The sequence below is a fragment of the Myiozetetes cayanensis genome, unplaced genomic scaffold (genome assembly GCF_022539395.1).
Source record: "Myiozetetes cayanensis isolate MyiCay16 unplaced genomic scaffold, myiCay2020 scf15, whole genome shotgun sequence".
Classification (NCBI taxonomy): domain Eukaryota; kingdom Metazoa; phylum Chordata; class Aves; order Passeriformes; family Tyrannidae; genus Myiozetetes; species Myiozetetes cayanensis.
Genome location: NW_026087159.1, coordinates 12,329,308 through 12,343,155, shown reverse-complemented (window position 1 = coordinate 12,343,155; position 13,848 = coordinate 12,329,308). Strand labels below are relative to the sequence as shown.

Here is a 13,848-nt window from a genome sequence, read left to right as displayed (position 1 = left end):
CAAGAAACAGAAAACAATCCTTGTCAACCACTGGCCCAATACATGAAAGATTTAATTGTGTGAATATGCATATTAGGTACAGGTCCAAAACCTTTACCTGCACAGCAACATTTCTGTGAGAAGGTGGGCTTAGCTTACAACAGGAAAAACAATGCAACTGAAAACTTGAAATTGTGCAGAAAGCGAGCTTAGGTGTTGCCCATTCTTATGGTTTTATTCTTCTGGGACTCAATTTATGCCGCCCCTTTTTCCCCTCCTCATCACTCATCATTTCTCTTCTTTGGTGCCACCTATGGCCTTCTGAAAAAAACCTTCAGAACCCTGAAAATCTGACAGTTATGCCTAATTACATGTGCAACACCAAAGAGTAGCATGACTACAGCAGGCGTTGTGAAACTTTTTTTGCATGGGTGTATCAGAGATGTTCTGTTTTATAGTTTGGCTGGAAAAGCAGCAAGCCTGTTTAGGCTTTGGCCTCTTGCTCCAAAAATGTCCTCATCCATTTTATTTAGGATGCTTCTTCTGTTCCAGTTCCTCATACATTGGAAAAAAGGGCCTCTATAAATGCCTGAAAAAATACTGATGAAAACAACTCAGAAATACAAATTTTTCAGCATTGTGAGTCAACAATAGAAGCTGGATTGTCACCAACACATGGATGGGATTAGTCAGTCTTCCAGGTGCTCATGGCTACAAGCAATAAACAAAACTGTCTTAATTACGATTTAACATAAATTAGGATTAGCGTACCCAGGAAGGCTTAGTGGGTTATCAGCAGCCTGCATTTTACCTAAGCTAGCATTTTGTGTACTCTCAGATATACTGTCCCTTTATCTCCCCTCATAGGTTGACTCCTACACAAAAGGATTTTGTGACAGGTAAAGCAGGATTTCTCAAACTCTGTGTAGAATATAAACCTAAAAGCATTACTACCCAAGCAGCCAAGGACTTCATCCAGCATATGGGATTTATTTTTAATTATTTATTTTTAATGTATTTTAATGTACATGTTTAAAAAAAAAACCAACACACTTTGAAGGAAATATCTCCCAAGTGGTGGTCAATACCTGTGACTACTTCACAGAAACAGTCTGTTCTCATTTTGTATCTATGCAACATTCCTATGAGACCCACAGACCTATTTTCACACAAGATTCCCACAAAATCAACAAAAAGACTAAGGAAATTAAAAGAATATTTTTTTACCATTCTTGCACTCCTAAAATAGCCTGTTTCTGTAAGAATTGCTTGAAAATTTTCAACATTTTCTTTTTTTTTCTCCCTGCTTGTTTTTGAAGTGTTAATGCATTGAACTTATAATTACCGTAGAAAACTATTTTGATAGGTTCTTCTCTGGTCAGTCCAGAGAATAGACACCCACAACACCAAAGCCCCACAGTGAAATGTGAAGTGGTTCCACATGAACCCACGACAACATCATCAACTCCAGCTTTTCTAAAATGTAGAACTACAGAGGAGACCATAAAGCCATGGAGAATTCAGAACCAAACACTGCAATTTTACATTAGCAGTTGCACAAAGAATCTTGCATGTTAGGAATAACACAAAACCAAAAAAAAATCACGTGTGAAGTTGCAATTGAAAGCCAATCTGAAGTTTTCATCTCCAGATATGTTTTATATAAATAATTAAATCATATTTTGCAGTTCCTTCAGACATTGATAAATATTTCAGGAAATTACCTAGAAAGGATTTGATGTCAACATAGGACTTCCCGTGACAATACCCTAAGAAATCCATAAAATTTAGTGTGTTATAAGTCTTCTGTATTCGGAAAATATGCAGGTAACCCATTTTTATAAAACAGTGTTATACACCTACAAAAAATTGTTTTCCAATTTGGTATGCAAGAAAGTATTGATGCAGGGCTTAAAAGGTTCCTACCTTCTAGCTGTTCTCTGCACTATCAGTGTGCCACACAGTTCCCACTGTACTAATCACTGATCCAGTGTTAAGCACCTGATTTTCAAGAGACCACTTGTACACTTGGGCCTAAACTGGAGCAACTAAGTGGGGATTTCAGTGGTCTCTCTCAGCTGACCTAAGAGGTTTATGCAAAGAGGATGACAGGAGCACAGGAATAATAAAGAAGGCAACGTACAACCAGGTCTGTTTGGGAGATGAGAACTCCAGCAACTGTAAAGGGAGCACAGTATGTACAGAAAGGATCAGATTACTACATTAAGACCAAATGTCACAGTAACTTAAAGGAAAGTACTGAATTGCTTCTGCCACATGTAATGAATTAATAGTTTGCTCTTCCCCCTTTGGATTCAGAATTAATTCTTGGCCTATATTGGCATTTCTCTCACTGGAAAATTTAATTTGCATCGTTAAAGCCCTGAGTCTATTACATTTGCAACTGACACAGATGTACACCAGAAAAAAAAATATTCTGGTAAATTTGTTAATATGATGATGTTAAGTGTTAGTCCAAATTCTACTTAAATATCAATAAGCTACTTTAGTGAAAGAAAATCTTACATTATCACCAACAGACACAAAAATTTACTTAACTAATAACAGATCTGACTTCTCACTTGGATTCTAATTAAGTTTAACCACAGTTAACACTGGGAGAACCAAGTGCTTTGCTGAATATAGACTCTTGATCCATCAGTTCTGTGGTGGTATTAGAACTGATCTTACAGAGCAGGGAACCAATATCTACCACTCTCCAGATCTATTGCATGGGACAATGCCAGCAGTCAATTACTCAAAAAAATCATAGATAATTTGATACATTTGAATTTGGCAATCAATTTTGTCTTAAAAAAAAACCACACCTTTTTCTTTATGTTAATATGTAATTATGTAAAAATGTGAGCATTTCCATACAAACTTGATCATGCCCTTAAAACAAAACACTGTGAGAAGAAAGAGACTGTTGGAGCAATCTGTTTGGTGCCACCACACAGCTCGGGTGGCAATCACTGCTTAATACTTTCACCAAAATTAATATTTTCCTGCATCTCCTTCTATGCATTTCAAAGGAATGGCTATGAGAAGATGCTGAAGCAACAGGCAGAGTGTACATGATACATTTCAGGTACTTTGTACCAAATATAGAAGTGTCTAGATACAAGACAGATTTCCCAAAGAATTAACAAGTTGACAGGAAGACAAGCCATCTACAATAGAAGCTGGAGTGGTTTTAAGCATGAGTGGGTGATATGAGGCTATCTGGCATTTAACACAAGGCCACATTTCTACTTACACCTGAAAAGAACCAATTAAATTAATGCCCTGGAAACAACCACATGTAATAGTCCACTGTAAATCTTTATGCACTACTGCATGTATTTTAAAGATTTTTCTTCTTTGTTCTTCCCAATGTCATCACAACTTACACCTTCCCTCTCACAGTTCAGGTACTGGCTGTGCCTTCAGGTCAGACAAAGGTATGATATGCTCAATAGTTAAACCTATAATTTGAAATTATACCTGTCCATGCCCTTAAGAACATTTTCTCTGTAATACCATCAGGAAGTTGCTCTTTGCCCCTTCCCCAAATCTGAAGGTATTTTCCCTTCCATATGGTTGTTTAAACACTACAGCAAAAACATGCAGAGCAGCATGTACTAAATATCCACTGTAAATCATCCTTAAACTCAAAACAAGTCTCAGTGAAATAAGAACATGCACCACTTAACGTGAGGAAAAAAAAAGTTTTAGTCCCCCAGAACTACTATCACTCCAGACTTGTAATTAAGCTTTCTGGTTTGTTCACTTTTACAGTAACCTCAAAGACTGATCAATTAAACCTTAACTTCAGTTTAAAGGGATACCATCAATTTGAAAACAACTCTGAGTATTTCAGCAGGAACACAACTACAGTCTGCAGTGGCTGATAAAAAACTAACTTTCCTCCAAGACTTGTCAGTAATTTCACCAGCACAAGCTGCTAAAAGCAAGGAAAGAAAACTGCATGTATGGAAAGATTATTTGAACTGACAGTTCTGGATTTCCATAAAATTTCTTGTGAAATAAGGAACAGACTTTGAGAAAGCTCATACCAATGCTAACATAATACACCGAACTTGTAGTACTCCTTGGCAGTCCCTGGATCAGTCACCTGTTATTCCAGTCAAGCCCAACAAATAACATTTATGAACAAATTGGGATCTACCATACCACCAAAAAAATTAAAAACCCCACAAATTCTCAGTCCTCAGATAGTTAAAACCACCCTCTCCTTTTCTTTTCCCCTGAAATCCAGCAAAAACAACACATTATGTTGTAATAAGGATATACTGTCATATAGTAACTGAAAAACAGCATTACAAAATTAAGACTTAATAATTTGCTTGCTACTTTGGCCATCTTAAAAAGAGAAATATCTCTTTAAGAGGTTAGCTCCATTTTCTGATTGCAACCATGCAGGCTGCAACCCCTGCCCTCCACGACGTCACAGAGCAGCTCCAAGGACAGAAAGGTCGTTTCCATCGGCCTGGGCAGGGGCAACTGTCCATGAGATCACCCGGTGCTCAGTGCTGGGGTGTCAGCCCGACACTCCCGCCACACCAGTGTGGCTCCAAACAGCCACCTGGGGCCACTGGCCACCGGCCACCGCACATGACGCGCCGCAGCTCCCGCTGGGGCAGCTCCCTGCGGCTCCCCCACCATGGACGCTGTGGTGCTTAGGAAGAGGGGCTACAGCCTCGGCAGCACGCTAGGGGAAGGCTCCTACGGCAAGGTGAAATGCGCCTACAGCCTCAACCTGAAGCGCAAAGTGGCCATCAAGATCATTGACAAGAAGAAGATTTCTCAGAACGTCCTGGAGAAGTTTCTCCCCAGGGAAATGGAGGCTCTGAAACGGCTGCACCACCCCTCGATCATCGAGACCTACGAGATTTTTGAGACGTCGGTCGGGAAGGTGTACATCGTGATGGAGCTGGGGGAAAAGGGGAGCCTCCTGAGCTACCTCAGCGTCAAGGGACCGATGGAGGAGGGCGTCGCCCGCATCAAGTTCCAGCAGTTGGCTTCGGCCATCAAGCATTGCCACGACTCGGACTTTGCTCACAGGGACCTGAAGTGTGACAACATCCTTCTTGACAACGATCTTAACTTCAAGCTGACGGATTTTGGTTTTTCGAAACCCTTGTCTCGGGACAAAAATGGAAAAACCATTCTCAGCAACACCTTCTGCGGGTCTCTGGCGTACTCAGCGCCCGAACTGCTTGAGCACGTTCCCTGTGACCCCAGGATTTCCGACATGTGGAGCCTGGGCATCATCCTGTATGCAATGCTCTATGCTTCACAGCCTTTTGATAGTTCTAATGTCAAGGAAATGCTCCAGATTCAGAAACAACAAAAGATTCCCTTCCTCAAGACCAAACCCCTGTCCGTGGAGTGCAAGAACCTCATTTCTCGCTTGCTCCAGCCTGATGTGTCTCAGAGACTGTGCATAGATGAAGTTTTGCGACATCCCTGGTTGCAGGCTCCAAAATCCATGCCCTCTCATTCTCTGCTAGCTGCAGGAGAGGGCAATCCCAAAGCCTGTGCAAGAAAAAACCTGAGCAAAAACAGAAGGGCAACTCCCATTCTGCGCAAGTATAAGGACTGGAGAAGGAAATCGGATCCTCTTAAGGGGGGTTTATTTCAACAAAACCACAAACTTGCCTAAGTTGGGAACTGCATTAGTTTAAACTGAAATTAAAGGGAACCTGTCTAAAAATCTGTGCCATGTCTCAATATACACATGGTTCTGTCCCCTCTTCTGCATTTGAATGAAGTGCTGTAGCACTGTCAGAGCCAGGACTATGAAAGTCATGGGGAAACAGTGAGGGAGGGAAGTTTTAGAGCATCTAAGTGAACTGCAGAGGAGCACTTCGTGTGTAATACCTGGAAGAGGAATGTATTTCAAACATGACAATGCAAATTTTTGAAGAGCTCAAAAATCAGAAGTAGTGCACTTTATAACAATTTTATAACTATTTCATTACTTAGACTATAGGATCTTCCCAGATGTACTGCCTAGGAATCATGAAATTGAACTGATTTTCTCTCTCCTCCAGTTCAGCACAGGTTTTTCTACCTTTCAAATTTGAGACTTTTAACAAATAATGGCTAATATAAACCATCCCCATATAATTAAAAATTAACAAGGTTACAAATCAGTTGCACCATAACCCAGGTTTTAAGCCAAAAGGAATGGGGGAAAAATTTTCATTAATTAGGAAAGGGAAATTTTAAAGAATCCAATTATCAGATGCCTTTTAACTTGAATGTATTGTCTGAGGAAGAGACATCCATGAATAACAGATGTGTTTCTTTGGCAACAAGAAATATTACATTAGAAACAAAACATCTAACTTCAAACTTCAGTGCTATGTTTGTTTAGCCTCATATTTAAAAAAATAACGGCATGCACACAAATGATAACCTATTAATAATATAGTATTAGTTAGATAGAGTCAGGCTACCAAGTTTAACTCCTCGTAAAGCAGAGAGAAATAGTGCTCGTGAAAAGTAGTCAAGTGTCAAAAAGAGCTCTAGTATACAATTTGACAAGGCAGAATTCATGTTTAGCAATTATTTCATCCTTTACATTTTACAGAAAATATGCTGTGTCCATCAAAATATTATGTAAAAAAATCAAACAGAAAATACTGCCACTGACAAAGCCATCAGATAAAAAAAAACCACATTCCACCCATTAACCATAAACTATTATTTCCATTTAGTAAGTGTGGGCAACTAAATCTATTCTGGGGGAAAAATACTGTTTGCTTAATGAAATAAGAGATGATTTTTGATGCTAAGAAATCAAATGCACTCTGGAACAATTATGAACCTTACTCTGAATAGTCTTCTACCTCAAAGACTGAATTAAAAGATGGATTGTACAAACAGCCATTCAGCAGAGCTGAATTTATTACTATCCTAAATAATCCAAAGAGAGACTAAACAAAATACAGCTCTAATTAACACTCATTGCTAGTGGTAGAAGAACATTAACATGATGTATTTTCACTGTCACGCTGTTTAGAAGCCACAGCCATTGAAAGGACACTTTGCTAATAACATACAAACAAAGCAGAACTTATGAAGCTTTTGAGGTTTTTTTTTTAAGCTTTCTGTTGAATTGCTGCCTTAAAAAGACAAGTTCTTAATTGATTTAACCTGGGGCCAAAACACAGCAGCAAAGAAGAAGGGAAAGCCAGGGGCAATATTTTTTGTTCCATTTTACCTTTGCCTCGTGGGTGAAGTTTGCATTGTCAGACACCTTGAGACAGGAGGGGACAACGTGATAGGAAATGATCACATTGGATGTGTCACAAAGAGTGTTGCACCTCGTCCTTGAGTATTGGCTGCCCCTTAGCCAGGATCACAAACCTCCACATAGCAATGCATATCCATGCCCAGACTACTCTTAAAGGTCAGGCAGTTCAGGCACATTCTGTGTCTGTGGCCAAAATATGTCTAAGTGCACAGTCAAAAATCAAAAGGCAGGACAGTTTTCTTACCCAGAGGACTTCCCAGCTGAATTTATTACAGATGTGAGCTACCCTGTTAAGTGTAAATTCTGTAAGAAAAGCACCAGAAGTATGTGTAAGGAGGGTGCATTTTGCAATTCTGGATAACTTGGGAATTCGGTTTTATTCCAATTCTCTCAGTAAGAAAGGGCTTGCCACTGAAGACAAGTATATATGATTCTTAAAAAACTTCTGGAAAAAAAGTGGACCTATGAACTGTACTGTTGAACATCACAATGGAACAAACTAAGCATACTAAAACCACAATTTCAATTGAATGCAGTCAACAGGATGAACTGTATCCTGTTATAACTCTGCCAAAATGAGCGTGAGTTGTAGATCAGAGAATCACTAAGGCTGGAAAAGACCTCTTATATTATCAAGTCCAATCATAAACCCAACACTGCCAGGTTCACCCCCAAACCATGCCCCTAAGCATGACATCTACACATTTCTTGAACACTGCCAGGAATGGTCATCCCACCACTTCCTTGGCATCTTGTTCCAATGCTTGACCACCCTTTCAGTGAATAATTTTTTCCTCATATCTAATCTAAAGCTCCCCTGGAACAACAGGAGGCTGTTTCCTCATGCCTTCACTTCTGCCTGGGAGAAAAGACCACTCCCCTACCTGCCTACAGCCTCCTTCCAGGAGAGCTGTACAGAGCATTAAGGTCTCCTCAAGCCTCCTTTTGACCAGGTTAAACACCCTCAGCTAACTTGGCCTCTCCTCAGTTACCTCAGCTTTCCCAGATTTCAAGAGTAATTAATACCATGGACCCACTATTGGTGAATGAAAATGGAGATTGTTGTATTAACTAATGTTTCAGAACAAAATTTAATTTGTACTTTCCTCTACACATTATAAGTCCATGATTAAGTGAATTTTAGAGTCATCTTTTCCTTAGCTAGAAGTGTCCACACTTCCTTATCTTACACTGTTGGCACTTAAAATTAATGGTTTTTATCTTACAGATACAGTAGTCATAATAAATGTTTAAGATAACTATTTAAATTTTGGCTGTATTAACATTATAACGTAAAGAATCCTAATTTTATTGACCTTGATAAATCTAAGATTAAACTCACTCAGACATTTTATCTTGCTTGCCCTTAGAACAGTTTAAGAAATTAACTTTAAAGATGAATTATATTTCTTAATTTTATGAGCTTTGTTCATTTCCATAGATTTAATTTGAAAATAAAATTATTTCTAGTACTTACTGGAATACTGATAATGAAACTACTGAATTAATTTTCTTTGTCTATATTTAAAAATCACTTGAACTCATTCAGAGGGATTGGATTCTTAGTTTTGCATAAATAAGAATCTGCCTTCATTTATGCTCATTGCTAGGGCACTCAGAGCCATATGAATCATAATGGACACTCAATTATAAAAAAAAGTTCAGAAATTTACAATTTTTCAAAAATCCTCAGTCCCATCGCTGAAAACGCCGTGCGTGATATTGATGTGTATTTCAAGACCCAGCTTCATAACGAAATTTTGCAAGGTTTCAACTCCTGCAAGAGTTTCTAGTTCAGTGAGAATTAATTATTGTGCTCACACAGACACTATTTCCAAAATAAGATCTTTAAACATGGTCACGGTGGGCTCTGCAGAGCCATCAGAGGTGCTTCAGGACACAGCAGGGACCATTCCTGTGGATTCATTTGGGGGTTGGTGCAAAATAGCACATTATGGTGGAACTGCACAGCAATCACAGGCAGAGCCCCATGCCAGCTTGACCAGGAGCACTGTGTACAGGGCAGCACACACCAGTGTCCTGGAGCATCCCTGCATTTTCTCTGACCAGGTTTTGTTTTTAATTTGCTGGCAGTGTGACAGTGTGCTTCCCCCCCCTGCCTGCCACAACCACCAGTGGGGGTTGTGGTGCCTGCATCCGGCTTCCTGAGGACTTTGGGGGGACAGAGGGCTACAGGACAGCCAAGGGCTGTCTGGAACAGCAACCCAGACAGTCTTGCCAGTATGCAAATATCACAATAAGTCAATCATCTCGCTTTATAAGCGGTGGACAGCCCAGGGCCCAGCGAGCTCACCCACGTGGCGCTGGGCTGCACGCCAGGATATCCCCTTGAGTAAGGATAACTCCCAAGGTTACTCCTCAAGGCTGAGAGATTCCCTGCCACAACAGATCCTCAGTAAGTGATCAATAGCTTGCTAAATTAAATGAAATCTTAGCTAACTCATACAAAGAATGATCGTGCACATGCAATCCTGTAGACACAAACCACAAAGCAAGTCTGGGGCTACGACTGGATCCAGCTGCAGCCTGAGAAGTTTAGAAAACGAGGGGGTCCTTCCTGAAACTCATGACTCAGTGGAAGGGTCTCCCTGACAGACCTTGTCCTCCAGGTAGTAAATAATCAAATGTATCTTGCCACCAAATCTTGTTAAAGCACTGCCACATTTGCCATGGAATTTTGTTAACTCACTGTTTTACATTAGTAAAGTTCACTGTTGGTTCTCTCTTACAAGCCCATTCATGACAAGGTGCAATGGGATAGAAGGAACAAGAAATAAGGGTTAAAGCAGCACTGGAGGGAATAAATATTTGCTGATTCTCCTAACACAGAAAAGGTAATAGCACCTTATCATGCCACTTGACAGCTTGTAAAGGAATGAATGACTGCCCTTAATAGCAGTGATATTTACTGTCTCAGAAAATAAAACTCCTTTGACCTAAACAGAAACTGTCCCAGTCATTAGGGCTTCATAAATACAACAAAGTCAAATATTTCAGTTCAGATACTGTGAAACTTCTTGAGCACCTAACAGTCCTACCAAAACAAACCAAGATTATTCAAAAGAAACACAACAGAACTAAAATTAATTTGTGGAACCTGTGTGTTGAAACCTGTTAATGACAAATTTTAATGGACCTGAATCAAAGTTTGTTCAAGTCACTTGGAGTCTTTGGTATTGTTATTTGGATCAGCACCTAAAGCCTCATCTTATTTACAGAGATAGTTCAAATTATGCTAAGTTTTACCTAAGCAATTTCTTCAAGGTGAGGGCATCTAGACACATTAGGTACTTAATTTACTAGACTGTGTTAGACATATCAGAATAGACTAAGTTCCATGCCCATGGTAGCATTTAATACATTTATCTCACGATATCCTTTTAAAGAAGAGAAGTAATTATTATCTCAGCTATAGAAAGTGAAACTGAAGCACAGAATCAATGTGGAACTTTTAAAACATATCCAACACTCAGTTCCTAAAAGCACCGAGTGCCTAATTATTGTTAAAAATCTGGGCATCTGTGTCTTAAACAAAGCCACTGAGAAACAGAAATCTGTCACAAAAGTGATCTAAACCAGTCATGAACTATATGGAATTACTACTGCTGCCTATCTGCTTTTTCCATCTCTGATCAAGTCTAACTAAAAAAGAAGCCCAACAAACAAACAAAAAAACCCCAAACAAACAAATCTGGTGACTACAATATCTTTGTTACACACATCAAGCTATTCAAAGTAAATAAAATAGAACTGTTTCCTTGCTCCGCAGCATCAGCTTGTTCTAAGAGTTTATCCTTACAAATCCTGCTCAACATCAGCAGTCAGCCTTGAGATGTCTCTTTTTTAAATACAGTTTAACTCAGAAACATCAACCCAGCAAAACACTTCTCAGGATATATTCACCTGCACTTTAAGAAAATTGTTTGGGTTAATCAGAAAGAAATCTCTGCTTTTCTGATACAGAGCTCTGAGCTTTAGATTATAGTAAAGCACAGGCAATCCACCGAGGAACTACACATTCAGATGGTTTTTAATGAATATGTATACATTAGTCTTTTTATTATTTTCCTTCAGGGAAAATATTACATCAAAGCAAAGCTAGCTTGGCCTATTACAGTAATTATTTCTTGTATATATTTCAATGTGTTGCAGAAACAGGTTTTCTTAGTAATAAATATTTCTTGGAAGGAAGGAGAATTTTTGAGCTCATTATTTTCCAAATAAGTTAAAGAAAGAAGGCCAAAATTTTATCTTGATTTGGTTAGACTATAGTGTTTTCAACTGAGCAGTGATGTATAAAAGAAATAAAACAGAGCAAAATTGAATGTTTTCTAGGGCTTGCTTCTTCCACAGCTAGACACAGGACCATGTGTACAAAAGAACCTAAGGCCTCTTTGAAGCCTTCTCTTCTCCAGGCTGAAAAGGTGCTCCAGCCCTCTGAGCATCTTTGTGGCCTCACTCCAATCAGTCCCTGTCCTTCCTGTAGTGGGGATCCCGGAGCTGGATAGTACTCCAGGTGTGGTCCCACCAGAGGAGAGTAGAGGAGCCTGCTGGTCACACTGGTTTGCCCTAGCCCAACCTAGCCCAGGGCACAGTTGGCTTCCTGGTCTGGGAGGGCACATTGCCAGGGCAAATTGTAAAGATCTATTACATTTATGAAATTGGGACTTACCAATGCAAAGCAATTTGGCAACATTGTGATTTGCTGTAAGTCGGCCATTCAGTGAATAAGTAACTATTTCAAGGGTAACATTCGAAAATGTTCCAGAGCAACAGATTTATTGATTTATAACAATAAAAAGGCCATATTTAGGTAACTGATAGATCCAAAGCACTCTAAAGTCATAAAGAGTGTTCTGCTTGGCTTCAGTGAGCTCTGCTTAAGGACACAGTTAAAAATAATACAAGGTTATTCATTGCAGGACCATGTAAAACCAAGAAGTTAAACATAACAACTGCCTTTTAAAAGGAGAGATGTGGTATGGCTAATATTGACTTTTCTACTCTGCATGTTTAGTGAAAGATTAGTATAATCTGCCATTTATTTTGATACTGAAATTAGAAAGATTATATGAGATCATTTTGTCCTGAAGTCACATAGGACAGATGTGGAAGAAAAAATTCCTTCAAAGATTGCCAGCTTTTCACCCACATCCTTAACTCTTAAAGAAAGCAGATTCTTTCTCGTTCCACAGAACCTGACTTGACCACAACAAGGATTACTGAAGAACTTGTGTTAGTCTTTCCCAGAAGCGCCACCACCTGAACACCTGCAATCAGGCAAAGTCTGATCCACATAATGTAGCACCACTCAAAATCTGCATGCGCACAAAAGAGTATCCAACATTAATTTATTCAAAAGACAAATTTTCCTAAGTTTCAGAAATGGTCTATTATCCAAGTACTCATTGTACTCTATCTGAAATAAAATCGATTCAATGGGGATCGTTAGCTTTTCTATCCCTTTAATGAGGAACTTCACAATGTAATTTGATATTCTAATTCACCCCACTTCAATAAAAGTTCTTGTGTAGTAAAAAATACTGAACACTTTTAATAGTTCCACAACAGCCAGCTTTACTGACAGCACCTTAAGGAAAAGTCAAGCAATTAGATCTGCTTCCATTGATGCCTTGCAGTTAGAAAAGCACCAGCATCAAAATGAGAGGAAATAAAATTAAATATGATTCATTTGGAATAAAATAATTTCTAAGATTAAAAATTAGATGTCACCTTGGACTATTACAGTAATTTATATTTTTGTCCATTTTCTCTTTAAAAGCTACATGTTATTCTATTAAATTTTTATTGATATTCAATCAATTCTGTAATAATTTGAGTACATCTGGGTTTTCTGTTTTATTTCTACCCTACAGCTTGAGTCATACAGAATTTCTCAGAAATCATAAATATGCATTTCCAATTTAGTATAGGACCTCAAGGACATTAAAAAAAGAAATCGTTGGTTTTGCCAATTTTTTTTCCATTCTGTCTCTACAAGTAAAAGTAGTATCATTTCACTTTTTGAGGTAAATAAGGTCTTTCAACTGACACAAAGCACTGATAGAATTGAAACAAGCTAGAGATGGAGATCTGTAGGGAGAGAAACCAAGTGCAGCAGTATGAAAGGGCTCTTGAGGTATCTGTCAAGTGTGGCTCTAAAATCTTCTTTGGTACAGTTTACTTTCTTAGTGGTCTATAAGTGACATTCATTACTTAACCAAGTTCTTCCAACAAATAGAAAAATCTACCTTATCAGACAAGAATAGAACAAAACTGAATAGGAGATGTGGGGAAAAAAAAAAAAAGAAAAAAGAGATAATTGTGCCATAATTAACACTACATTAATTGGATGGATTATTGTAGCATTTTCCTGCTGTGGTTACTTTTTCGCTTATTACCATGAAAATTTTGATCACAAGGCCAAAGCAGGAAGGTTGCTAATTGCTTTTACCTTCCCGTCTGTGTTCTTTGGAAATTACACCAATTTGGTAGTAGAGTGGGAAGGTTTCAACGTGCTGTTATACAGTCCAAGAACTGGAGATTGACAAAGAGCTGCTGGTCCTATTGAAAAAGATAAT

At 38.7% G+C, this 13,848-nt stretch overlaps 1 protein-coding gene across 1 annotated transcript; it reads left to right on the top strand.

The window, feature by feature from the left end:
• The first annotated feature begins 4,645 nt into the window (after positions 1-4,645).
• LOC126637204 (testis-specific serine/threonine-protein kinase 2-like) lies at positions 4,646-5,647 on the top strand. Its single transcript, XM_050310223.1, has one exon. It carries the CDS (start codon positions 4,646-4,648, stop codon positions 5,645-5,647), a length of 1,002 nt encoding a protein of 333 aa, XP_050166180.1.
• The last annotated feature ends 8,201 nt before the right edge of the window (positions 5,648-13,848 follow it).